At 37.0% G+C, this 27,893-nt stretch overlaps 2 protein-coding genes across 11 annotated transcripts; one reads left to right on the top strand and one right to left on the bottom strand.

Moving 5' to 3' along the window:
- The first annotated feature begins 7,762 nt into the window (after positions 1 to 7,762).
- Positions 7,763 to 19,556, top strand: LOC116254725 (mitochondrial thiamine diphosphate carrier 2-like). 6 transcript variants are annotated; one of them, XR_004172742.2, is made up of 10 exons: positions 7,763 to 8,081; positions 9,874 to 10,057; positions 12,349 to 12,465; positions 12,829 to 12,940; positions 13,584 to 13,711; positions 14,781 to 14,933; positions 15,296 to 15,445; positions 16,354 to 16,592; positions 16,671 to 16,752; positions 19,417 to 19,556. XR_004172742.2 is itself a non-coding variant. In XM_031630275.2 (9 exons), the coding sequence occupies exons 2-8, from the start codon at positions 9,941 to 9,943 to the stop codon at positions 16,570 to 16,572; spliced, it is 996 nt and encodes a 331-aa protein (XP_031486135.1). In that variant the 5' UTR covers positions 7,763 to 8,081; positions 9,874 to 9,940; the 3' UTR covers positions 16,573 to 16,592; positions 16,671 to 16,868. The 6 variants fall into 6 exon arrangements, 4 of the variants coding, with proteins under 4 accessions (XP_031486135.1, XP_049934091.1, XP_049934093.1 ...); XR_004172741.2 differs by having other exon boundaries at positions 16,354 to 16,752; XM_031630275.2 differs by lacking the exon at positions 19,417 to 19,556 and having other exon boundaries at positions 16,671 to 16,868.
- On the bottom strand, positions 17,926 to 27,326 carry LOC116254724 (acyl-CoA-binding domain-containing protein 6-like). Of its 5 annotated transcripts, XM_031630270.2 has the most exons (18): positions 27,053 to 27,326; positions 26,623 to 26,693; positions 25,239 to 25,302; positions 25,084 to 25,155; positions 23,684 to 23,872; positions 23,496 to 23,573; positions 23,056 to 23,166; positions 22,825 to 22,891; positions 22,686 to 22,747; positions 22,153 to 22,292; positions 21,541 to 21,667; positions 21,343 to 21,457; positions 20,549 to 20,637; positions 20,276 to 20,359; positions 19,991 to 20,137; positions 19,699 to 19,857; positions 19,508 to 19,567; positions 17,926 to 18,370 (listed from the first exon to the last, which is right to left on the bottom strand). In XM_031630270.2, the coding sequence occupies exons 1-18, from the start codon at positions 27,206 to 27,208 to the stop codon at positions 18,194 to 18,196; spliced, it is 1,968 nt and encodes a 655-aa protein (XP_031486130.1). In that variant the 5' UTR covers positions 27,209 to 27,326; the 3' UTR covers positions 17,926 to 18,193. The 5 variants fall into 5 exon arrangements, with proteins under 5 accessions (XP_031486130.1, XP_031486129.1, XP_031486133.1 ...); XM_031630269.2 differs by having other exon boundaries at positions 19,508 to 19,857; XM_031630273.2 differs by lacking the exon at positions 26,623 to 26,693 and having other exon boundaries at positions 19,508 to 19,857; positions 27,053 to 27,225.
- Positions 27,327 to 27,893: the final 567 nt, after the last annotated feature.

Genomic DNA, 27,893 nt, shown 5'->3' on the forward strand with positions numbered 1-27,893 from the left:
CTCGGGTTCTTCGTAGGTAAATTATTTTAAGATATTTTGGGTGCATGAATCGTGATACGTGAATTAACTTGGAATCATCCACCAAAAAGAGGTTTTCTATCGAGTCAGTACATTTATCGCGGCCACGAAATAAAAAGGGGCTCTTATATGCTGTAATGTTCCCCGACTTAAAACAGCTCACTTTTAATCCGAGTCCAAAACCCAATTGAAGAAAAAAAAAAAAATCCAAATCGGGTTTCATATAAACTCATTTCTGTCTCCAAACCTGGTTTCAAGCGGCATTTTTGAATCTGAATACAAATAAAATCAAAATTGACCTAAAACAAGATCCAATTGTGCATTATTTTCTTTTGGATTTTGAGCAATTCGTATCCTGATCGAGATTTACCTAACCCCATATGAGTCGACTGCAACCATGTTGGGTTGGTAACTTCCTAAATCTAACCCAAATTTGGTCAACTTCGAAGTTGGGTTTAGGGCAACTACCACACCAACCAGGAAGTCAGTTCGTGGCCTTGAGGAATTTTGAACGTATTTATTCCCTTCCAGTTTTCTGCTTATTCATAAGCATACTCTTTGATAGGAAAGATAGGGATGTGTACCAAAATAGGTAAATGTAAGGTTATGCACTAATGAGTGCCAATACAGTAGGAGAATAGAGAAAGAGAATGAACAAAACCATAGAAATAGAACACATCGTAGATACGAAGGTCTCTATGAATTGTTAAAAATAATACTATATTTATTTAAAACACAAATTGATATGCAGGCAATGACTAAACAGAAAGCTCTTAAAAATATTCAAAAATAATGTGAAATGGCATGTACGCTTTTACATCTGGGCATAGAGCCAGCCCAGCTTGATAAGAAGTTGGGCTTGGGTCGTAGCTTGTAACCCCAACCTAAACTTGGCTTGATTAAAATAAAATAATATATTTAATGTAATTTAATATATCAATATAATCAACTATAATATATATTATTATCATTATTAAAAATAAGTTATCGACCTTAGTTGGGCTGACTTTGGCAAACACTTAGAGAGGAGGTTTTTCTCTAGTACAATACAACCAGTTTGAAAAAAATAAAAAAATACAGGAAAAATATGGTAAATTTTTAAAAATTTTAAAAAACTAAAAATGGAGGAAAACAAAATAAATGAGCAACTAATAACACAAGTATCAAAAGATAAGTAGATTTGTAACAAATAAAAAATAAAAAAAACTAAAGAAAATGAAAAAAGTGTTTTTAAAATGTGTTTTTTTGTTTTAAACATTTGTTTTCAAAAAAATACGTTTTTCTTAAGTTTTAAACTGCCATTTAATTTATCGCAATTCTTTGGAGTTTTTTTTTTTTTTTTGAAAAAACGCTTTTTTTGTGACTATAGTTCCAAACAAAAGCTGCATGGAGGCTATGCCCCCGACCCTTTTATTGACAAAAAAAATGGGGAAGTATTTGCAAACAAAAAAATGAAATCCAGCAGGATTCTCCTCAAGAGAAAGTCAACTTAACAAAAAAATCCAAGTGACGCCATATCTACCCATTTTATACAAAAAAAAAAAGAAAAAAACATGGTCCATAGTAAGAATTTGCAGGAATTGCCTGGTTTCAGCAGCCGACCATTCTCTATGAACCTTTAACTTTGCTGTGCATGGCATCAACCTGAGAAATCTGAGTATGAGAGTTCAATATGGCCTTGACTTGACTTTACAGTCCACTCGGCCTTTCCAATCTCCAGTGTTGGAAGTTAAACCAAACCGAGCGACTCGACCATCCTTGTTGTTTACGAAGGTTTGGCGTCTTTCTGCCAAACAATTAGAGAGCCAGTTAAATGGTAGCCTTAAGAAGGAATTTCAGGTGAGCGGGAGAAAGTCCCGCTGCTATAGTGAAGGCTTTTGTTTCTCTAATACGTTTATGGTTTAAGCTGCTTATTGTGCTTCGAGGTGGCTCTCTGCTGTACTTCAACTTGCATATCGATGTTTGATAACACGAGAGTTTCAAATAAGAACTTGCCTATCAATGCTGCCTGACCTGATTGTTGTGCCAACTCCCTTAGGAATGTTCTATGTGGTTGGTTGTTTGATAATAAAAATGTTGAACCCAGCATTCTCATTTTCCGTAGTATGACATAGACGGTCTGGATGAGGTCTTGGCATCGGGCTGGCCAGGCCCGACACTCAAAAATCTAGTTCGGACACAGCCCAATACCCAACATCTGAGCTCAGACCCAGCCCGATACCCGACATCCGAGCCCGTGCCCAGCCTGGCCCGATTAGGTTAACATAAAAAAAAATTTAAATATAAAATATAAAATATATGTCATTATTAAATAAACATAATGTTAAAAAATAAATCAGGCCGAAGTGGCCCCGTCGGGTCGAGCCGACCTGACTTTTTTCAGCCTAAACCTGGGTCGATACCTGTCTGGTACTCGAGCCCGATGCCTAAGCCTAGCATGGCCAGTAGAAAGCCAGCCAACCGCTAATGTGAAACTCTTTTTGCAAAGTCGATACAGCATTAAAACCGTAGGACGTCTCGACTTCAACCATGCCTAAAGCGAGTCTAGGTAATAGGACTTCTCTTTTTCATAATTATTGAGTTTTTCTATTTAAAAATAGATGCATTTTCAAATTTTATGAGTTTGCTAAAAAGAAAGAAAGAAAATATTACAAATATTTCAGATTTTTTAGTTTACGAAAAAGATGACAATGGCACCACGAGTTGCTTCGAAGAAATCACCCAATACAGATTGGAAGATTGTCCACACCACTCTTGGCTAGTTTTCATTATCAGAATCAGATTCCTCATTCTTCTTCTTTTGGCTTTTCCAAGTGGCGACCACAATTATTTTTTATTAGGGCTGATGTAATATATATGAATAAGTATTAATCAGGTTAAGATTTACTTAGATTATTGGGGGTGGTAAAAGAAGCACTAAACAAATGTCTCTCTCTCTGCCCCGTGATTTTTTTCAAATTTGATCTCAAAGATGAAGCAGGAATGTCAAATCTATACGTGTCATTGTGAAAATAAATTTTCGAGATCAGATGATGCATCCCTTTAATTTTCAAAGATGATGGCAAGTTGGTTGTGTTTTCTTGTTAGTTTTCATGTGCATATCCGCCTAGATGTTTGATGGCTGTTTTCATCATTTAATATTAGTTTACACATTTTTTATTTTTTTTTCAACCGTTTGATAAAGAGTTCTAATTAGATGGGTAAGCGACTCTATCAGTCATTGTCATTCTCTATCTCTTTATCTCTCTATCTCTTTCTATATATATATATATATATATATATATATATGTATATATATATATATATAAAAGTATAAAGTTTACCTTCACCTATTAAAGACGACTAAATGCATGAAATAAATTCGACGACTTCCTTCACTAACATACAATCTTTTAAATCAAATAAAAAGTTCACGGAAAATAAATGAATTTCTGTGTTAAAATACTCACAATTAACCCTGGTCAGCGAGTCCCAACTTGTGTTTAATTTTGTTTTCCTTTTAACTTCTTTCATATCTTCCTCTATGTATCCATTAGTTGTTAATAAAGGTAGGAAGCCTATATTCCAGCCATGCTTTATCGAAACACCTGATCGGCCAATTGAAAGTTTGTTACAAAAAAATCACTAGGAGGTCGTGCTTAAGGGGCATAATGTAGCTGGTAGGACTAAGACTAAGCGTTGAGTCATGGTACCCAACGCGTATCTGGTATCCGGCTCGAAAAAATCAGTTCGAGCTGGCCCAATTTATTTTTTATTATTTTTATTTAATAATAAGATATATTTTATTTATTTAAAATATATTTTATATTTAAAATTTTTAATTTTATATTTAAAAAATATTTTTTATTTTAACCAGGTTGGGCCGAGCCCGAACTCAATTTTAGAATTTCAGGCCAACGTGATGCTCAGGCTAAGGTTGGAGTCACAAACTTGTGAAAGTCTGGTCATCGATTTGATTCATGCAGGCAATATTCTTCTAGAATGCAAGACGCAGATGCACGCTATACCTCCATACTGTTGTCCACTATGTCATAAAGCAACCCAAACCTTCAAGAACAAGGGGAAAAAAGGATCAACCTCAATAGAATATCTACACAAGGAGGCGGTTATAAGTATGGATGTTGAAATTTGAATTTGCAGTCGTCTAGTAGGGTACAGATCTGTTTCAAATCAGTGTAACCTTTATATTCAATATTTGAATATGAATTAAATAAAGCCTATGCCATATATGAGCATGATTTTTTAGATTTTGAATCCAAATATGACCTTTAGATTCAAAATTGGATCTGAACTATATAATAATATGTTGCCTACCAACTTTTAAAATGTATGGATATTAAATATAAGATACTTATTTGAAACTAAACCGGAATTCACAGCCCAACTTGATAAAATATTTATTTAAAATAAAATCCGGTTAGATGTTATTTCTAAATTCAAATCCGATCACAATTGTTAATCTTATTAGAATCTCTTTTAATATGCAATTTTTTTTCCAAAGAAACCATTCAACCAGATATCTCTTATATTGTCTGATTAAAAGCCAAAGTCTACCATTTTTTCTCTCATTCTCTTAAGGTATCATGTCTGCTTTCGTGTCTCGAGTTTTTCAACTTGAATATCAATATCATACCCTTTTACAGCATGGGAACTTGATGCTTTGGGTGTCTCGGAGTTTTTCAACTTGAGTATCAATACCTAACCCTTTTACAGCATGGGAACTTGATGCCATCTAAGCTCCAAACGAAAACTGGTCGCTAGCTACCCTTGTCCTGTCTGTTGTACCAACTCCCTTTAGAATGATCCGAATATAATCCATTGACATCTGATCATACAATAGCTTTAATATGATAATAAGGGGTAATCCATATAACTACTGCGTTTCCTACCGCGGAAAATGGGCAAACTGTCACATATGTTCATTAGCGTAACTACATATAGGCTGGTGTGGGCAACTGTCCACACTAGCAACAAATTTTTTATTTATTTTTACATAAATTTTTTATAATTATTTACTTATTTATATATGTCGTGTCCCTTCAAAAATAAGAATTTTTATAACAGCGCCTGGTGCTCCGGCACGGCATAGGGCTTTAGCAGCTCCACCATTGCATCAAAGGGAAGCTGACCTAATTTTGTACTTTGAAATGAATGGCGTGTGCGCCCATCCATGTCAATATTTCTTTTTTGCGTCAGAATGGATAAGGATGGAGTCAGGATATGGTTCCCACAGTACATGATGGACGTGAATTTGAGTTTTTAATATGGTTGCCTTTTGAGAGCATTTCCAACGATGGATGTCACAGGACTGGATTGGAATCAAATGTACTATTAACTATGATTCTTTTCTCAATATGTTTATATGTTTAGATTTAAAAGGATTCAAATATGAATGAATACAAGTCAAATGTCTAAATTATTTGTAAACATCCAAATTTGAATTCCAACTGAATCCAGATGACTTTCAGAATGTAACGGCATTGAATATACAATATGTGTTTAAAAATACAGCTGCTTTGAATCTAAAGATCAGATACTTGTATATAGTAGGGGCCTTGGCCCCCCTCAGATTTTAAAAATTTTAAAAATTGTTATGTAAATATAAAAGAAAAAAAATTAAAAATTTTATTTTGATTAATGTTAAAATTTTGAATTGACCCTTACAACAAAAAATTCTTGACTTTGCCCCTGTATACCTGAATTTGAATATTATCAGACGTCATTTTTAAAATCATAATCAAATTTTTGATCAGATATTAATTTGTTTTTCTATCCAACTTTTTTTTTTTTAAATGGCTTCATAGAATAACCATTCTAAATCCGATATCTGGACATTTTTATTTCCAACTCCGTACGTTGGCAAAGCTGTTAAATGCATGCGTGTTCTATCCGGCCTGATTGAATCCACCTGGTTACAATATTACGGTAGATTCATTTGATTGCCTCATATTTTGTCCTATATTTTTACATCCGAACGTCACACAAATCGAGGCACGAGTTCCTAATGATTTTCTTCAGAAGGGAGGGAACATGGACCTCTTTTTTTTTTTTTTATTAAAATTCAGTTTGCATTTGGCCCCATTTTAAAAAAGAATTTTACAAAAAGTTATATTTAAATTTTAAAAAATTTTACTTGTTTTGTATAAAAATTTTGAAATATCTCACCCCTAGTTAAAATTTGAAAACTTTAATTTAATCGTCTCATCAAAAATTTTTGACTCTGGCTTTGCTGATTATGTTGATCATAAACCATTTTCACAACACTACATTTAGAGCTATGACCTCTTTAATTTTTCTAATAGAACATTTTCACGCCAAGAGCTGGAGGATCATCTTGTATGGTTATGAGTTCGATTCCTTAAATGTAATTCTTCTAAGTTTTATGAGATGCAACATGAAACCGAATTATTGTCAAATTATAAAGTATGAGAAACCGAATTTTAATGGTAAAAAAAGTTAAAAATCAGGATTTCCCAAGAAAAGTGGAAATGAATTCCAGCATGCTTGTTAACCATGGATGACGACGCTCCTGGGAAACGTTCCCCTCAGCACCATGGTTTTCCAAAGAGAAAATTTCTCTCGCTTCCCTTCCTCACCAGGCGAACGAGTCTCCCATCACAATTTCATCGGTTTCGAAACTTCCAACTGAAGACAAAAGCTGTTGTCCTGACTTGGTCTGGTCTGTTCAGACCGTCACCGGGACATGTGATCATCCACGTCACGTGTACTAGGTGAAGCGTCGTAATAATATTTTAAGATTGCAATAAAAGTTTGAAGATTTTTTTTTTTACTTTTTTATTTGTTTTCAAGAAAAGAAAGTATGTTCTATATTAAAAAAAAATGTTTATAACTCTCATTGTCCAACAAGTTTACTAACAAATGTTTTTTAATGTGCGTTACTAGAAGGTCTTTTTCCTTCGCTTGTTAAAAATACTCAAATCTTGTGTAACAACTTTTATATATATAAAAATAAATATTTAAGATTTCTCTTTAAAAATTAAAAACATTTAAAAGACTGGTGTGGTTTCGGCTATGCCATTGATTCCTAAACCATGATAGACGCCTCATAATGTTTCATAATTTACATAAAAGTTTTAAAATTTTGATACAAGTTGAAATATTATTTTTTAAATTTTTATATAAAACAAATAATTTTTTTAAAATTTAATATATATAATTTTTTTTAAAAAAATGAAATGAAGCTAAAGCCCATGCCGGCTCGCCCTTAAATATGGGATATGTGGTTGATTTTAAATTTATATTAGGTTAAATCTATAGTTTAAATAAATAATAGATTCGCAAAACTATGTTAATTGGTTTGCAATTTAAGGGAAATGTATATATATATATATATATTCATTATTCTAACTATTTAAAATCAATTGTTCATTTGAAACATACGTATGATTGATAAAAAAGAAAGAAATGTAAATTACTAAAATATTCATTATTTTTTCTTTTTCGTAAAACCGTTCACTTTTCGTATATACATGTTAAGAGGTGAGCGTTTTGCTGAATTGACATTTGTCTCGAAACTGCGCAAAGACCACCGTGTTATCCACATTCGCTAATTATCACATGAATTGCTGTAGGAAAAAGCCAGCCGTTATCGTAGCTTGTAGAATTGTTTCTGACAGGCGGCCGCAAGAAGACGGAAGAGCTTGATTTATGGGTGCACCACAGTTCGCGCACTTTCGTCCATTTATAGTGGATGTTGTGAGCGATGACGTAACAGAGGGATCGCGTCGCTCAGAGTCAGACCGCAGGGGTTGGCGCGTTGTCGCGCACTTCCCATCGCTCCGCCTGTTGCCTTTCGGAAGGGAGGGAGAGACGCAGACGCTACTTCCCGCCGGTTCTGCTATATATATAGGCGTGGAGCGTCGGTTTCAGAGTCTCATTTTATATTCTGGCTACTTGTCTCCCGCTGGCGCGTGCAGCTGCACATAGAGAGAGTTAGAGAGATCGAGGGAGAGAGAGAGGAGCGGTCGATTTCGTCTTTTCTTCTTTTTCTTCTTCATGTACATGTCAATGGCGATTCCCTCTTTCTTCGTCCTTCAATGCAGGTAACTATAAATCGCCTGTTCCTCTCTCTCTATTTCTCTCACAGAGTGCTCTTCTTGCTGGTACATCGCATAGAGGGAAGCGCGTGGTGTTTTCTTACGATTTTTTTTCACTCTCTCTCAATGATTTTCCTGCTGGTAAATCGCATGAAGAGAAACGAGTGTTGTTTCTTACAATTTTTTACTCTCTCTCAACGATCTTTCTGCTGGTAAATCGCATAAAGAGAAACGTGTTTTATTTCTTACAATTTTTTACTCTCGTCTTTTGTACTCTTCTGGTTTTTTAGAATCTTATTCTCATTTTGTTCTCTCAATGCTCTTTCTGAATCGCATAAAGAGAACCGCGTGCTATTTCTTGCCATTTTTGCTCTCTCTGTCCCTGTGTGTGTGCGTCTCCCTCTCTCTCGATGCTCGTCTTGCTGGTAAAATTGCATGAGACGGATCTCGTTTCTTATTATTTTAAATAAACCAACCGAAGTCGCCTCTCCGAGCAAAGAGAAACGGCTTCTCTGAAGGAATTACATGACCTGAATTTTGTGACGATAGTTTCGACGGTCTTCTGCTTTATAGAACGGAATCCGAAGATTATTGATGTTCATTTGCTCGTTAGGAAGTCCGGGGACTGTCAGATGACTCTTGGACGGTCGTCTTCTGGAAAGGATAGAGTCGGAAGTTTTAGATGTCGTTGGTTAGAAAGTCCGAGGGATTGTGTATGGATTGTTTCTGGGAATGATAAGATCGGAGAAGCATTGATGTCAGGAATCGTCTGAGGATCCTTTTCCGTGAAGGACAGAATCGGAAGAGTGTTAATGTCGATTTGTTCGTTTGGAAGTCCAGGGATCGTCTGATGATCATTTTCGGTGAATGATAGAATCAGAAAGTCTAAATATCCATTTGCTTGTGTAAAGTCGAGGGATCGTCTCAACATTGTTTTCTGTGAAGGATAGGATCGAAAAAATGTTGATATTTGTTCTTTAGAAAGTCGAGGATTCGTCTGACGATCGTCTTTCATTAACTCGGTAGACTTGGGAGAATGTCGATGTCATCGTGCTTGTTAGGAAGTTGAGGCGATCATCCGATTATCGTTTTTTAATGTTCTTTCATTGTGAAAGATGGAACCAGAAGATTATTGGTGTTAATGTGCTCGCTAGGAAGTCGCTACATCGTCTTTTGGTCATTTCTGACTTTTGTCCCTTGTGAGGCCGAAATTGAAAGACTATTATTGTCAATTTGCTTGCTCAGATTCGACGGATCCCCTAATGATCGTTTTTCGTGTTTCAACTTTACGAAAATGTGGAATCGGAAGATAATTGATGTTAATATGGCCGTTAGGAAGTCGAGTGATCGTCTGATGATTGTTTTGTCGTTTGTGCGACCAGGTAAAGTAATACTCAACATTGGCACTTGGGTCGCCTTTGGGTTCTCCCCCGTTTGGTGGGTTTCTACGGTCATAGACGAACTAGTGAATTTCTGTAGACGTTAATGTTCCCGCTTCTTAACCGGCCTTTTCTGATTCAACAATCAAAACCTCCCGTTCAACTAAAGAGGAACTGTTCTGTACTGGAGGAAGCGTGTCGCCCAAAATGCCTGGTGGTTTAGACCAGGACTATCGTCCCGTCGATCGCTTGTTAACAGTTAACGCAATCATCTTTGGTTTCCTTTACCGTTCATTATTCAGATTTCAGTAGTTTATTCGCTCTTATAGAGGAAGAACTCGGTAAATTCTTTAGCGAATTTAGCTTCCCTGCTTTGCTGATGCCATCTGAAATTTTCCTTTTTCTTTTTCTCGTTTCAGTGAGGATTTAAATTGGTTTATTGAGGCGCATGATTTTGGTATTTGAGGTGGTTCTTCGATTCTGGTAATGGAAGACACTGGGCAACTAAAGCGTGCTGTAATAGATGCATCAGCCGGTGCCATTTCAGGTGGCCTTTCACGGACCATGACATCACCCTTGGACGTCATTAAGATAAGATTTCAGGTTTGTTGAATTGGTAGACACTATGCCTCTAAGGATTTTGTACAATTTTGAATCTTTGATGGATGTAGAGCATGAGGAGGAGTTGGACGTATGTTTCTCTATTTGAGGCGTTCTTTTTCAAGTAACCTGATATTGGAATTCTCATGCTCGACGATGCTTTTTTGAAGTGGCCCTTCTGCTTCTTTCATTGGGACTTAATGTTCTCAAACTACCTCTTTATGCCCTGTGTAATAACTTTGCCTACAATGCTTCTTCGTGGTTGTTTTTCGATGTGGCATATCTCCATCATCTGAAGTCTTCAAATTTAGCTATACTATTTTATGGTTACCGGAGATTATTTAGGTTCACAACTCTATCATCTGAAGTTTTCAAGCAGGAAAAATTGACTAAATTGAAGCCATCAATCTTCCCTGAGAAATTGTAACTAAAGTAAGTTTGACATGAAGAATGTGAACACACACTATTTTTCTTGGTACTACAAAATTCTTTTCACACAATTTCCATTGACACCCATAAGGATGACGCAGTACATGAGTGAGTGAGAAGTCTTGCCCATAATATTTGATAATCACACGCTAACTGTTTGGCAGGAATTAAAACTGTCAGGATGTTGCTTTGAAATTTTGTTCTTTTTGGCATGCCAAATTTGACCAATTCTATTTCTGAACCTGTTCAGTTCATCTGAGTCTGAACTGTTCAAATCCCTGCTGCTTGGAAGTGCAAGCAGTAGCCTTTGGGATGCTGTTCATATCATGGTGGGGTGGTTAGAGAGATTTAAACAGTTGGTCAAAATTATGTTCATCTATTCATAGCTGTCATCAAATGGGACAGGCCTGAATTGTCTCAAGCTATTGCTATTTATAAGGTTCAGAGCCATACTAGCCTTTACTGGGAGCACCTTGGTTATCCTGCTTGTAATCATTAACCTTTGTCACTTTAGCTATTTGTTTTTCTACTTGCAGAGAGAGAGAGAGAGAGAGAGAGAGAGAGAGAGAATGTTTTACTGCAGGAGCCTTGAGCGACTTACCTGGAATGACAAATGGAATATTGTATATTATTATCTGTTAAAGAAAACTTTTAAGCAAGAGTTTTTACTCTGACAAGGGGATCCGTGAAACCCGTCTGGCTTTCCACTGCTTTGGTATCTCCAGTACAGGAACGTTTCTACTTCTGGAACTGTTTTGCTTGACACACGAGAAAAGTGCTCATGTAAAAAGAATTGACTGCCTAAGAAGCTGCAGGTTAAGTCTTTTACAAGGAATGATGAGTTGTCAAAAACTTACAGCCTTCACTTGTCTGCAAACTCAAATTGATTGTCTGTCTATTAACATTTCTTTAGCAGGATAGAAGCTGCAGGTTAAGTCTTTTACAAGGAGTGATGAGTTGTCAAAAACTTACAGCCTTCACTTGTCTGCAAACTCAAATTGATCGTCTGTCTATTAACATTTCTTTAGCAGGATAGAAGCTGCAGGTTAAGTCTTTTACTAGGAGTGATAAGTTGTCAAAAACTTACAGCCTTCACTTGTCTGCAAACTCAAATTGATCGTCTGTCTATTAACATTTCTTTAGCAGGATAGAACCTTTTTAGTTTGACATTAGACAGTGGTTTGGTTACTGTGATAGCGTCATTCCAGCCAATATTAGTTATCATTGGAATTTGGTGAAAATGCTTATCCTGAAGGGTCAAATGAGCATTGACATTTAACACCAAAATCTGCAACTGCAAGGCATGAAAAAGAAGAGGACATCATTTTATTTTAGTTGAACACCACCATGTGTTTGAAATAACTTCTTCTGGTCCTTGTCTGCCAGTAAAAATGTAAGATATACATATCATAGCTGCACAATTTTCTTTGTCTCACGTTCTGCAAATAAAAATTGCAGTATGGCAGGTAGACTTCTGATTTAGTCAATTTATGTACTTTTGCGAAATTGCTTAGAAGAGGTTGGTGAGATTATATCTGTTCATCTATTTACGTTGTAAATGTTGTGCGGCAAGTGAGAAGATGTATTCATGATGTTGGGAATAGTGATGATTACCTTTCTGAGGAGGTTAAGCAAGTGACATGCCTGGCAATTTTATTTGTCAATTTTGTGCTTTGGGAAAATTTTGTACGTCAAAAGTAGGAGAATCTAGTTAGGCATCACACAGATATCTTTAACTTCGAACTTTTTTCTTCTTCTGGGGCAATTTATCATTTTCATCTGTTTATTTTTTTTCCCCTGCGCTTCTTCATTAGCCATTGCAGGAAAGTGCGGCTGAGTAACTAACAGTGCCTTACTATGAACAGGTGCAACTTGAGCCCACTTCTTCATGGGCATTGCTTCAAGGGCAATTCTATGGAGCTTCAAAATATACTGGAGTTCTACAAGCAACTAAAGATATCTTTAGAGAAGAAGGTTTTCCGGTATATTATCTCTTGTAGTATATAAGAACACACACACACACACACCCATCTACCCACAAAGGGTAAATGCAGATGTCCAAACCAACCCCACATCTGGCTGGATTTTATGCAAATTAGAAAAATTAATTTTATATACATGCTTGATGTCATGAAATTCACCTCTTGAATTGTCTGGTACCGGCGTCCAGTACAAGGCAGACCTGAAGCACAATACTGTAGAATTTTAACTTTGGTTGGAACTACCCAATATTATAGAAATTTTTTGAATCCATTGGTGTTGGTATGGTTAGGTACATTTTCTGATCCTATGTGCAGAGAGCTGTTTCCGTCCTTCTTCTTGATCTCTCATATGGCTACTTGTAGGGATTTTGGAGAGGCAATGTCCCCGCTCTCCTCATGGTCATGCCTTATGCGGCAATTCAGTTTACAGTCTTGCACAAGTTGAAGACTTTTGCTGCTGGTTCTTCAAAATCAGGTCAGCTTTTGATGAGATTAAGCTGAATCTATGTCAATGCTATTTGAAGTGCTTATTTGACCAGCCTTTCTTTTTCTTTTTGTTTGTGGCATTGATTCTGGCCTTTGAAAAAAATGAAAGCACATGATAGCGTGCTTAAGTTAGTGATAATATTTATGTATGATAGTATTTTAGTTTAAGTTGACTAAGAGGGATGATGCAAAACCTGTGAAGCAAGTTATAGCTTCTTGCTCGTCTGTTCAACCTACATCCAGAGCTCCTAATGTCTCTAAAATGGAAAAATGTTTCCATGAAACAGTTTCAGAAGTATGAAACTTATGGTGAAAGTTATCAACAAATCATGTAGTAAAAGTGCCTTGGCTCATGTTTGTTCCATGCAAAATTGCATTTTTGGTTCATTAATATTGTTTCTGATTTAATTTGCTGTATCGTTTGGCTTTTACCTTTTATGTGCATATCCCTTGTTCACAGATGTACTTGCATGAGTTTTATTTTTACGTGTTAATTGTGAAAGAAACAAGAAATATAGAAATCTTGTTACTGATGTCATAGTTAATTATTCAAGGAGTTAATTTTCAGTTTTTCTTTTTTTTGGGTTTTACGTACTTCCTTTTTTTTTTTCTTTCATGTTCTCATCGTGCAGAGGATCATCTTCGTCTGAGTCCATATCTATCTTATCTAAGTGGAGCATTGGCGGGAACTGCAGCAACAATTGGTTCCTATCCATTTGATCTTTTGCGTACTGTTTTAGCTTCACAGGGGCAACCAAAGGTATGTCTAATGAAAGTTTCATTAGTTGCAAGCTTGCAGATTTGCAGTAGAGTCAGAGTGAAACTTGCAAATCTGCAATGCAGTGATAGTATATTGTCCTGGAATACCTGCTTTTAGGAACATTCTCTCAGACAATGAGGCTGTGTCGACTTATGCTAAAGTAAACCGGATCAAAACAAAAGCCTCTGAGTCTGTTGCTTGAAATGGCTGAGAGATGCTGGTTGTATTCAATTTTCCCTTTTCCTTTTGAGCATCTTTGCATTCTAGTAGGTGTTTTTTACAATCTCCCCCTTTCCAGAGAAAGAGGTAAAAGTTCCATTTAGAAGATTTTGGAATATCATAGCCTTTAGACTATTAAGCCTACTGCAAACATGTGGCAGACTGGCAGTAGTGGTCATTATGATATGATCCACCATGAAACATTAAACTTTTGTAGGGCCAAACAATTTGCTATTGTGCCGGGATTACTGAGTTCATTAAACACAAGGATTTTGTGCCTTAAGAAAATCATGTGCATTCTGTAACAGGAATGGATCCACATTCTGAATCTGCTAGTTAATTATCCTGTGTAAATATAAATCTTTTATGGAGCTCCGTGATTATCGTTACATTACTTTGTGCATGTGACCAGGAAATGCAAACTTCAGGTCTCAAGCACTTAAAGTTCCGAAATTTGAATACATTAAAGCTGCCTAACCAGGTGTCAGACAATCTACAGACTGGAAAATATTTACAGTATCATTATTTTCAAGTGAATCTTTGGCGGGTTTGTCAAACTTCAGACAGGCCGTGCAATGCATTGGCTGGTTTTCTTCTTTGCTGAACACTAACTAAAGAAAAAAGAGAGTGGAAGGGGTGAACTAGCTCTGGAACATGATATTAGTACAAGAGGCATGAGCTGAATGATAAATAATAAATATTCATTCATGGATTTGATAGTTTGTACGCTCAGTCCATGTTAAATTTAAGTTGGATAACTGCTTCATCTGGTTAAATACTGTTTACCTTTCTCTTATTTGTTGAAGTTTTAATTGGTTTTAGAAATTTTTGTACCACGTTTCTGTTTCAGGTTTACTCAACTATGAGATCTGCATTCCTCGACATTGTAAGAATGCGTGGTGTCTCTGGTCTATATGCTGGATTATCTCCTACACTTGTGGAAATTATCCCCTACGCTGGCCTCCAATTTGGTACCTATGACACGTTCAAACGCTGGATCATGGTATTGCTCCGTCAAACTTTTACTGATTTGACATCCTTCATGCTGTTGAACAAAAAGTGGTTGCCTCATAAGTCTTCATGTCTTCGCTGCTTTCTGAAGAGAGAAGCAACTGACATACCTTGTTTTTGGATTAAACTTTGTAAAAGTTTCTCTTTGCCATATCTTCTTAACTTACTCTCCACCAAGGTGCTTAGTTTCCTATTTTTCCTTTCTTTTTCCAAAAAATTAAGAAAAAACCCTACTTAGGAGACTGGAATCGGCAATCTTAAACTTTGTCTAATGCCGATTAAATCATTTAATTTTTAATCTGGTGGAATCAATAAAAGCTGAAAATATCTACATATATGTTTCTGTGTTTCTAGATGTGGAACCAATATGAATGCTCTCAGCCAAACTCAAGCCGGATAAACGAAGCGCCCTCAAGCTTCCAGCTTTTCCTATGTGGTTTAGCTGCCAGCACGTCATCTAAAGCTGTGTGTCATCCCCTGGATGTGGTAAAGAAGAGGTTCCAGGTAAGTGGTCCACCCTTTATGTAGTTAATTGAATAATCGAACAAGGGTCCTTACTATGCATAAGCATCTATTCTTATTCGTGGAGCATGAGAATTCATCGTTCACACCATTGCGATGATTATTGTCAAGCTTGTTCTAATGACAACATCTGGAATTCTAATGACAACATCTTGAAGTAATATCGTATATTATGATTCACATTTGTTTGATCCAAAGCAAGTTGTGTATCATAACTGAATGTAATGTATGATGAAATTTGTAAATTTATTTAAAATTTTTAAATAAATCAAGAAAATACACTGCATGAGAAAGATAACCTTCAATACAAATTGGAACCGCGATTTCACGTCTAAGCCCTCTGAATACTTAAATGAAGATGGAATAGATAAAGTTTAGGTGTGACATTTTTATTCAGGAAACGACTTAATTGGTCATAAAATATTCCATTTTTTTTCTGTTTCACATTTTGTGGAAATAAACTCTTGTAGGAAAATATGCATCTTACTATGTCAACTCGTTAGGATATAGACGAATAAGACATTTCTTTACCATTGACGCTTGACGATTACGTGCGGTAAGTAACGCTCTAACACTGAACGCACGACATGGCGGAACCAACTCAGTTCAGTCTTCGACTCTTCCGAATAGGAGAATTAAACAAGGAACTTTTTAAGAAGTATAAGAAAGTAAGATTAATGAGGGAATATGCAATAGCGTCAACATAATGATTCATAAGGTCCAATCAATCGAAGAGAATGAAAATATAACTATTTAAATGATAAAAAATTTCAAGTATTAAAACATAATTGATTCTACGTATACGTGATTTTCCCATTTGATTCAACTTGAATCAATCGGTTCAGACTAGAGCTTTTACCACATTTATGTGGTATTATTTCCTGCTGTAGATTGAAGGACTACAACGGCACCCAAAGTATGGGGCACGAGTTGAGAACTGGGCCTACCAAAGCATGTGGCATGCACTGAGAAGGATTGCTGGTGCCGAAGGCTGGGCGGGTCTCTACAAGGGTATTTTCCCTTCAATAATCAAAGCTGCTCCGGCGGGCGCTGTCACCTTTGCGGCTTACGAATACATTGCCGACTGGCTGGAATCCGGACTGGCCTGATCCCCAATTAACACACCTTGGTACTCTTCTGCCTGCATCCCTGAAACTGCAAAGTTTGTGCCTTAACGATAACGGTAAATTTTGTTTATTGCTTCAAGAGCCATATATCCGTGCAAAGCAAAACTGGTTAGAGCTCAGAGTAGATTGGGAGATTGTACAGCGGCTATGACGACCAAACTGGTGAGTTGCACATCACGAAAGGCAAGAGATAAGATTTTGTTTCGATTGATTTATTCATTATCTACCTCTGAGTAATGGTATTTCTGCATGTATCTTATTCAACATCTTTTATCCAATTTTTGTCATAATTTGAAGAAACGGGTCACAGGTTTCTGCGTATCCTAATAAAGGCCCCACTTCTGCTGTCAACTGCCAAATAAAAGCCTCAGAATAGCTAGCGTCCTTTTGAAAATGAATATTTAGGCCAACTTTTGACTGAAGAGCAAAAGCACACTGATATGCCAAATTTTTTATTTAGTTGCTTAGTTATTCTTCATTTCTCAATTCAGAGGCCGGTTTGAACAGATGAGGTGCTGGAGTCAGCCAAACCCCCTGTGAACATGTGCCCGTGGGGTACATGTTCATAAGGGGTGGGGGGTTATTCCACCCCCTCATCTGTTATAACGGTAAAACAAAAAATCGGAAAATGAAGTATTGTCTTCTTCCATACGTTAAAAGTTAAGTAGAGTCCTTGAAACATATGAAAGTTTTAGGGCATGTTGAACGACACTTGTTTTGGAGGCAAAATAGTACATTCAAAACGCCAGTTAAGGCTTGTTTAGATGACAATCACAAAAACCCAGTTTTCACGAAAAGGACATTTTCAAAAGGGAGTGAATAACCTCGCTCTTCCCAACTTTTTCACAGAACATCATTTTGGATGTCACTCAAACATAAAAACTAGGTTTCTCAAACTGATTGTTTGAACAAGCCTGTTTTTTCTCCAAGATAGTGTTTTTTAAGCCATCCAAACGCTACCTTAAGTTTTTCGTACCGTCTCTCCTCAAGTTTTTCATAGTGTTTGAAGCCGTCGTTCAAGTTGAAAGGCAGTTGTTCACTCACGTGAGAAAAGAACAGAGGTCTCCATTATTTTCTCACCGATCGCCTTTTAACTTCTAGGGAATCCGTAAACTAAGTCCATGTTTGACAGTTGTCGGCAAAAGTTGCCAATATCAGGAACTTCATAAACATGAGGCTTGTACTAAGAATTATGGGTAAAAGGTGGGCTGTAAATATAAAAATTCATGCTGATTTCATCTTTCTAAAACAACGCATGCCATTCTGTACAATCCCATCTGTGTTGTCGTTCCATAAGCCGTAGAAGGCTAATCCAAAACACAATCTTTGTTGGTGTTACCAGCTTTCGACTAATATAACATGGCAATATATGTGGCCAAATCAAAATTGAATATCCCACACATGCTTCTGAATTTCCTTATTCTACTTTTGCTGTATCTGTTACAATTAAATTTCAATTCCAAAATTTTTTTCGTCTTCTCTCGCCATTGAGGGAAATCATAAAGTTTTATGTTCTTGTCTCCTAAATCCAATAGAAAACACATGGGAAGATATGCCAAAAATGGAGGCTCTGCCAGAAGACAAAAGAAAATTTTAAATTGGACTATTGACCGGCTGGTGTCCCTGCTATCCATTCCCACAACCCGGTAGAGCCCTGCCTTTCTTTTGCACCCATTGCAGCAACCTCTTCGGATGCAACCTTCTGTCTGCGAAGCAGTTCTACTTCCCTCTCCAATGTCTCCATTTTTTGTAGCTTTGAGCGTATCTCAGCAACATCAACCTGCTCAGTCAAATGCCAGTTGTCCACCGGGAATTAGAAGTCTTGTTCGCCCTTTTCTTAACTGGAGTCTGTTTTGTATTGGAGATCTGTTTCACTGCCTACCTACTCAAGTACATACTTTCAAATTACGTACTTCATTTTCAATTAATGTTTCTCATTGTCTGCTAAATTGTTGCACTGTCCTGTCTAATATAACACGTTAAACACATGTAATTTCGGTTAAATAAAAAAACTCTTGTTCAAACAATTCTATTCAGTCGTAAGAAAGACCTAAATCAAGCGGTAAAATATTATAATGTTTTGAAAATGTTGCTGAAAAAATGTCCACCGGGAATTAGTAGTCTTGTTCGTCCTTTTCTTAACTGGAGTCTGTTTTGTATTCGATATCTGTTTCAATAGAGAAAGACAAGATATTGCAGTATTTTGGAAACGTTGTTTAAAACTACTTCTTGCGATAGCGATTTCACTATTATGAATCATCAATCAGATCAAGATATTGCAGACGCAGTCCCACGAAATTCTTTTATTTACTTATGGTTTCTCTCCAAGTATTATTTGCTGCAGTGTCTCTGAAGGGTCTAAGGTTTGTTGAATTAGTCCCTTCAGCCAACATTCTATCTCCACTAGTTAATCAAATTAAGCGAATGACCAGTACATCAGTCCACATGATATACATATTTCAAAACGTATATATATATATATATATGTATAACAAATATTACAGTAATATTATAAACTAGTGAAAGACTAGATATTACAGTGTTCTGAAAATGTCGCTGAAAAATACTCCTTGCGATTATTCTCTCATTTTACATATATATAAGCCTTTTAATTGTTCATTTCTTTTAGTTTTTTTAAAACTATTTTGAATATTTATGAATGTCTTTTTAAGAAGATTAGTAGCCAACTCAATATGATAATTATTTTTTTTATCATCGTTCACATATTTTTAGTTTTTTTGGATTTTGAAAAACATTTCGTTATGCCAGAGAAAATCCCAAAAGCGATATTCAGTTTGCTTATAATGTTCTTGTTCTTGTCCGCAGGTATGTTTGGTGTCTTCGCTGCTTAGCTTTAAAGTAAAACGTGAACTCCCCACGACGTTCAAAAATCATCTAAATGTTAGGAAGCACAAACCTCCAGCTTGAAGCATCTTGACTGTTCGGTTGCAAGCTGACTTCGAAATGACTGAAGCTCCTGCATAAGACGAGACAGACAATCATCAGACTCAAATTGCGATTCCACGTTTGAAGACAAGCAAGCACCAGACTCAAGTTCCACTGTTCCTGGTGCTTTGTTCGATTCATACAGCTCCATGAATGACTTGCCTGGGAGAGCTCTGAATTCTGTGTCTCGGCTTCTGCAACCTCCTGCTGTAGCCGGAGGGTCAACAGCTGCTCCTTGCTTAGTGCTGCCTCCAGACTTTCCTTCTCGGCCTTGAGGGTTGAAATAATAAGCTGCTCTCCATTTTCGTCAATGCCATCATTCTGTAAGAACTAACATATTTGAGTTACCTTGTAATCATCACTTCGGAGTTCAGAGTAAGAGTAGTCATCTATTTTCTGAGAAAAAAATTAGCAAACAGAACCAACAAATGCCTGTTAGTATGAGAGGATCTACCTCAGGATTGTTCATGACAATTCCTTGGATTTTTCCAGCTTTAGTCCTCATCGCATCTGTTGTGGGCAAAGGAGTGATACTGTCTTTTGCCGGTGCATCCATCTCTGATGATAAGCTCGACTTCTGCCTTGGTTTAAGAACATGGACCTAATAAAACACGGGATCATGCCAAAATTATCTTAGAAAAATTTTCAGGTTGACTTCCGTCTTGGTTTAAGAACTTGAATCTAACGGAATATAGGATGAGAAAAAAGATCTTCGGAAGAGCATGCTCAAATGGCTTGCCTCATTGCTGTAACGCCCATTATATCCACCAAATGCAATGAGAACATCATCTCCATTTAAAGAGCATGACACCAAGCTTAAACCCTGCAACGTGATGAAATGCAGTCATTTCCATCAATAAATGGGTGATAAAATAAAAGTTGGGGCTGCCATCAACAATTAACGATAATCTTGTTTAAATCTGTGCAAAATTGTACTGGTACCATGCCCTTATCCAGCAATAAATATATAAAAGAAAATAGCATTCGTCAACAAGCAAATTAGTGAACTTACCTCGCTAGCCAGTGGGGAATGTCTATCGACTGTAGTTAGGACTGACCACGTGAATGTATTCATGTTTAGAACAACCGTTTCTGTGATCCCTGCAAAATCAAATCCTCCACAAGTCAATTGAGAGATTTTGGTATAATCGAGCTACAGCAATATCCAGATAACCTCTTCAAGAATGTTCACTTAATCCACAAGTGCTTGAATGAAATTAAACAGCTTTCAGCATGTCTAAGAGGTGCATCCAGTGATGTTCATGGCCCCATAGTGTGGAGGAATACTTCCCAGTACCACACATAAGTAGCAGTAGCACCGTACTGAAAGTATGAAGAGGCACATTAGTGACTGCGCGCATGCATGTGCATGACTGTGACACACGCCTAGTATCAATCATTTTCACATCGTCAATCAACAGAAAACAGAGTCCAAGAGAATGCTTCAACATTTCACGTTTAGGCACATAACTTTTAATTGAATGACAAAAGCATGCCCAAGTTTCAAAGCTTTATATCTTCGGAGAATAAACACAAAATGTTCAAACGTGGTTTTTCCTTTTATTCCTTTAAAAGAACCGTCGGCTTCCATGAACTTCATTTTTCTTTTATGCCTGATTACAGTTCAATATAAGACTTCGCTGGAAGGATTTGGAACCATTAAAGAAAGAGCAACCAAAACATTTCACCCATGCCTAGCACATGCTAGGAGGAGATGTGGTCACACTAATGGCAGACTATCATGACGACATCACAGCAGAAAGTGAGAAAAATAAAAAATGGAAGTGGTAAAAGTTCAAAAAGTACCGTTCTTATTATCTCCACCACCAACTATAAACCAATTTTCTCCTGCAGTTACACCCGCGTGTCCAGCTCGAGGGGTTGGGATGGTACCCTGCACCGTTGGAGTTGACCATACCATCTGCATAAAAAACCAGTGTTGATAAGTCTTCTGGCACAGATTCTTCAATACAAAATGGGACTGGTTGAGCAAACATCTCGTACACTCTCCAAGTCGAGAACATGCAAATCATTGAAGCACGTAGTGTGTGAAGCGCCACCAAATATCAACAAGTAACGGTCTGCATGAACAGCAGCAGTGTGATCTGATCTTGGTGAAGGAGGCAGCCCCCTACAAATTTAAAAATTTACAGAATGTCCAGTGCTTCCATCTGATCTGGAATGTGTTAAAGATTGTGGAAGAAAAGAAAAGCTACAGCATGGCTTCATAAACTGTGGCAGTGATTTGGTACTAGAAGCATGAAAAAAGCACATTCAAACACTTGTTTCCTTTGATGATTGAATGCCTATGACTCTAAAGTTCTGGCACAGCATCCGTCATGCGTAAGGCTTGCATGGATTGCAGATTTCACATGGATGACACTAGCCGTGCAAGTTTTGAGCCTTGAAGAAGCTGGAACCATTTCAAAACACCAACTGCATAATGCTCTTTAAATAAGAGAAGTGGTGATCACTTATTCAGAATGGTATCAGCTTCCCTCTTTCACAGATCTTTAAATTGTAAAGTAAAAGAAAACGAAGACGGGTGATGGCATGAATGATCAAGCAAAGCAGGACCAGAAAATTACAGTTGATAACTTTAGTGGACAAACTTACACAGTATCTATCTCGTCCCAAGTCATTGTCTCTAAATCAAGAATATAAAGATCATTTAGGAATGGCCTCTTTTGATCCTCACCGCCGAACACAACCAGACTTGATCCTACAACAGTAACACTCTGCCCTCCACGGGAAACCTGGGAGGAACATTTAAGTGTTAGAGCATAAACACAAGACTGCTCAAAGGAAAAGAACATCAATCAACTTTCTTCATTTCAGAATATGTATAGCATGATCAACAACCATACAAAGTTATACAATGGGTTTGAACAGACACCAAAAGAATAGGTTTTGAGTTTCCTGGTGCATATAATTCCCATGGAGCCCCAGTAAAACAATTTGCAAATTGCAGGGTACTCTCTTTGAATCTGGATCACCAACTGGAAGGCCACTGATGATATCTCCTCATAGAGGATGATTGTTTCAAAAATAAATTCAATAATGTGATGTCCTCTTTTGTGGGCTCAAAATATATTCTATGAATGCCGGTTGGTATCAGGTAAGTGTTTAATAGACAGAATCTTACACACCGGAGGTGTCCCATATGTCACCAAGAATGACCAGGTACATGTTTGGAAATCAAATGCCTTCACTGCCACCAATAACAAGTTTGTCAAGCTTTCTAGAACTGTTCATGGAGTAAAATCAATCAATACTGATGGCCTTTACCTGTTACACTTCCGGAAGAACCTTTACCTTTACCAGCTACAGAAAGAAGTTTATTCCTCCATGGTATCTTAAAGGAAAAAATGTTAATTTATTTAGTTATTCCAAACCAGAAAAAAAAAATTTCAATGCATTACAGGAAATGTGAACAACTTCCAGCAATCACAGATCAAATGAATGGCCCAAAAAGAAGATAGGATAAAGTTCCCAAAGTACTACCACCTTCTAACTTACCAAGGAGTGACCTGCACAGGGAGCTAAGGGAACTGGGGATGGAGAATCTTGAGATCCTAGTTCCATTTTAGGCTCAAGTTTTGACCATGTCAGGGTTTTCATGTCCAGAACCTGCACATTTCAATGTGGATTGGTACATCAGATACTCACTCAGTCAAAAAATGAGTGGACAACAAGGTTTTGAAAACATAAAATGCATAAAAAGAAAAATTAATGCCAAATCTACAGGTAATTCATATTTCATGCTACGTTCCATCCAAGAATTTTTAATAATTTGAATTGCTGATTAAATACCACAAATTTCACTAGCATGGCAAGTTGAAAATCAAATTGGCACCACTCTCAACCAGCTTATGAAAATCTTAAAGACTTAAACTATCAACACAGGAAAAAGCAATCAATATGCTGACAATCCCTTATACATGATCTTTTCTGGATACCTGAAGATCATTAAGATAGCGACCATTATGATTTCCACCAACAATGTACATTTTGTCTTGGATAGTGGCAGCTCCATGCTACAAAAGTTCAGTATCAAAAACTCAATAGATGCAACCGTGAATATTCTATAAATAAAATAGAGTATAACAATAAGATAACATCAAGCCATAAGCTTAAGAGTTCAGACCTCGTATCGAGCTTTTGGATGTGGACCATACACTGAGAGTGCAATCCATTTGTTATGGACATCAACTGGCTCAAATCCTTCCAAAACAACATCTTCGTCTTGTGTTTCTAAAACCCCACCTCCTGCAGTTTTGGTCCTTGGCTCTGGAAAGGAATTTCTGTCTGATATAACAGGCTTCTCTGTAGGATTCTGCAGATATCCACAGTAGACAAGATCTATAGAAATTGAGAATGTAAATATACAACAGAAGAAAATGTTCATTTTATCTTTGAAGTAGTCTAACAGCACACCTTATCAACCTCTAACAATGACACAGAAGAGACATAATAATAAATAAGGTACTGGTTACTGCAGAAAGTATAGGAAAACAAATGCAGTCTACGAAACAAATGCAGTCTATGGAATATCAAAATCATTGTTATAACAGGGAAGAAAGGAAAATAAAAGAACAGAAATTTTGGAGTAACATGGCCTACATGTCCACTAAAAGGATAAGTAGAAATCCGAGGATCCTTATTTCTGTGATAACACCTGAGATGAGATAAAATAAAAATGAAAGTACATGTTAATCAATGCCAGTAACACAAAGGGTTATTGGCAAGGTTCTGCAGCCCAATTCTACAATATGATAGATGAGTATCTCTACATGAGTGTCAAGTATCACAAACCAGTTATGTATCAGACACGTTATGGTTCCCCAGCTGCCTACCTCAAGTCTAATGGCTATTAGTTGCAGGGCAAGGATATTATATTGAGCACATGATGTCCTTGAAGCTATAAATGCTGCTACAAAAGATGGTTCCTCCCCATTTGGTTGGGTCAGTAGATAGCAATAAACATGAAGATGATCAGTTTCTTCACTAGCTGATATATTAAGTACCAATAAACACGAAGCAATCGGATGAGTAGCCCTGAAATGTTAGACCAGATGGACAAGTACACAAGTCCACAGCCCAATTTACAAGGTTAGAAAAGGGCAAACTCCAGGAAAGGTCGGATTGGGTTTTACTCCAACTCTAGCCAATAAACAGAAAAAAGAAAAAAATCAAGTGTACCTTCCAACAACAGGGAAGCTACAGTATGGCGCTAAAATGCTACAAATACCACCTAACTATTGAGTAGTCCCAATATCTGGTAGCTATGCTTTAAAGGCCACCAACGAGGGAAGATGATCTTTTTTACACCATTGGACGTAAGTGAAAAACAAGGTGCATCATACCAAGAGGGTTCTTTCTGGATGAAGTTAACACAATGACCATGGAGACAGCATCTATGAAATAAATAAATCCATAAATGAATGCCTACACTTCAATGTGTTGGACATGTTACAGAGCCACTGGAAGCATAGATTGTGAAGTATAAGGAATAGAATGTCATGTAAATAAATCTTTGAAACTCACACTTGTTTCCACATCTACAACAGAGTCCACAACAAATTCAGTCACCCTCGAATACCAAGCTGGTTCTTCTTCCTACAGTAATAATAGGTCATATTGTCAACAGCTCTCCCAAACGAAGAAAATTGAAATAAGATTGAACTATTACTAGGAACAACCTCCAAGATCTTTACAAAGAGACGCATTGCTTCAGTCTGCGCCATATTTCCAAGTCCATTCCAGCTGTAAGCAAAAGTATTAATGTTCTCAAGATGCAGAGGAGGAGGGTGTAACAGAAAAATTATAAGAACTAAATTATCATAGCTCTTCATACGCAGGCAAGCAGGCAGAATATGCATAAGAACCAAACCAGACCCTCATTCATAACAGTTGTGAGATAACCAGTAAAATCTCACATACTGTACAAGAAAAAAATAAACAGTAAAATCTCAGAGATTGTACAAGAAAAAATAAAGAAAGAACTAAGAAGATTCAATTCAGTGCATAAAGAAATCTAAATAAGCCAAAGAAGGTTATATAAGGCAGAGGCTTAGAGGTTAGATGACATAGACAGCACAAGGCAGAGCTGCAGCACAATGTGTCAAGACCAACAAACCCATTCAACCACTTCCCTAATCCACTAAACCGTTGTTCATGCCTAATGAAAATTGAGGAAAGTCATTATCATGTTAAGCTTGGAATTTTCAAATTTGTTGGTGAAACTTTGAGCTTCACCATTGTTATCAAGAGAAAGGATGCTTTCTCTTGTTTTCCTTTCTTTCTTTTTGTTTTCCATAGAATGGAATGCATATTTGTTTAGCAGTATGAGAATACCATTGATAATTTATATTCTTAGTGTAAGAGGAAACATAACCCTAAGAAGAAGAGCACAAGCTGCAGTATTCATTGATGAACACTCAAAGGCTTAACCATGAGATTTATGTGACCGAAGACGAGTTTAATTACTAACACACGTTGCAAACTCAATTAGGAAGGTGTGAACAACTTCATAATACACAGACAGTAAAAGAGAGACAGAGAGAGAGAATCTTGTGTGTGTGACTATGCAATGATTCCCCTACATAAATTCCAATAAATCCTCGTCAACCTAAAGCAGATAGTGGAAAAAGAAAAGAAAATTTAAACCACCAAGACGAGGCCTTAGTCTACAGCAGAGATCTACAATTGTCATTTAACTTGCAAGCATAAGTCTCCGTCTGACAATATGGCACTTAATGTGTTTTCTTTTTCATTACTCTATCGTCCTCTTAGCTGTGCGTCAGTTCAGCCAGTTTTTATCAGTAAATAAGAATTCATCGTAGCTCACATCATCATTTCATGTATTTCAAAAACCTCTAAAATTCTATTTCCTATTAAGAAAGAGGGAATTAACTATGTGATTAGCACACAACCAGGATTAATTTCCAAGATTTAATTAACGTGCGCGGTTATAAAGCTCCAGATAATCAAACAGGCATTCGGAGAAATGCTTAATGCGAGAGTTGCAGTGACACAAAAAAGATTCATCATCCCGTACACTCAGATGTGCTTTGATACGCTAACCTCGTCCATTTGCTGCTCTCAACATGATTCATCCCCTTAGGCTTAGGAATTGTGCATGGCCCCACGGTAGCCTGAATGCAAACAAGAAGAGAACCGGATCTTAATTACATGCATAACCACACAACCTATAAAAGATCAAAATCCAGTTGAAGCCAGATCGAAGGATCCACATGCATCTGCATGGACAGAACACAGCATAGTTCACCAAGAAGGATCCTATCTTTCATCGTTTTCCTCAGATCTTCAAGATCCCAATGAATTATTACAATAAGCACTAAAATAACATAAGAGATCCTAAAATTCTGGCGAATTCATTCTCAAGATCCCAAGCAACCGGCAGCAAGGCGAATTTTTTCATGACTGCGGCAACTAACACGGCAGATCACAGTGAAATTCTCAAGAAGTGAATCAAGAAATGAACGTTTCTTACTTGCTGATAGAGTCCATAGAGCAAGAGGGCGACGTCATCTGTGAAGCGGGAGATCGCGGAAGACTTGCTTGGAGATCCACCTCCGCTGAGACCAACGTAGGAGGCCGCCGCGTAGAACCTCTCAGGGTACGCGAGGCCGGCCGTCGACCAAGCCATTACGGCCTTCCTCCTCTCCTGACAGAGAGACTAGCAACGTGAGGGAGCAACTCAGAGAGAGAGACAGAGAGACCGGCAACGTGAGCAATCAACTATGAAAACGAGAGAGAAAGAGAAATGGTCGGTAAATGGCGACTCCCGCTATTCTCGCGGTATTTTATAACTTTTTAACAGTTTGGAAATTTCTAACACAAGTCCTAGATTTCACATCTAATTCCAGAAACGATCTTTATAAATATTTGAAATAACCGATAGCATATGGCCGTATAGGTAAGTAAATGTCACAGCTTCCTACTCGTATAACAACGTGCTTAAAGCCAATCTCACATCTCAGTGAAATTGAAGTAAACATCAGTAGAATGTTTTTTTTTATACCAACGTCTAAGAACTTTTTTTCATCTTCTAAAAATGAATAACTATTTTTAAAAGAATTAAGTCTCCATGGGATAAAATCATTTAAATTTGAAACTAAAGTTTTAGAATCGCTTAGAGCTATAAATGGGTTGGATTTGCATTGGGCATTTGACTAATTGACTTGGTTGAGTTTAGATATAAGAACTTCTGGCTCAGTGCAATTTGAATCCTCCAAAATTTGGTCTTTTTTTTTTAATATTGTATATGAAGATTTTGATTATGTGTTCACCTATGAAATTATATGATACCGTTAATTATTGTATGGTTTATA

This window comes from Nymphaea colorata, chromosome 5 (genome assembly GCF_008831285.2).
Source record: "Nymphaea colorata isolate Beijing-Zhang1983 chromosome 5, ASM883128v2, whole genome shotgun sequence".
Lineage (NCBI taxonomy): Eukaryota > Viridiplantae > Streptophyta > Magnoliopsida > Nymphaeales > Nymphaeaceae > Nymphaea > Nymphaea colorata.

Coding starts and splice junctions, on each gene's coding strand:
- LOC116254725 (XM_050078134.1), top strand. CDS start 9,941: ATGGAAGACACTGGGCAACTAAAGCGTGCTGTAATAGATGCATCAGCC. Junction 12,941..13,583: donor TGCTGGTTCTTCAAAATCAG/GTCAGCTTTTGA, acceptor CTCATCGTGCAG/AGGATCATCTTCGTCTGAGT. Junction 13,712..14,780: donor CTTCACAGGGGCAACCAAAG/GTATGTCTAATG, acceptor TTTCTGTTTCAG/GTTTACTCAACTATGAGATC.
- LOC116254724 (XM_031630269.2), bottom strand. CDS start 27,208: ATGGCTTGGTCGACGGCCGGCCTCGCGTACCCTGAGAGGTTCTACGCG. Junction 22,892..23,055: donor CCTGTGCAGGTCACTCCTTG/GTAAGTTAGAAG, acceptor TTTTCCTTTAAG/ATACCATGGAGGAATAAACT. Junction 22,293..22,685: donor TGACATATGGGACACCTCCG/GTGTGTAAGATT, acceptor TGTTCCTCCCAG/GTTTCCCGTGGAGGGCAGAG.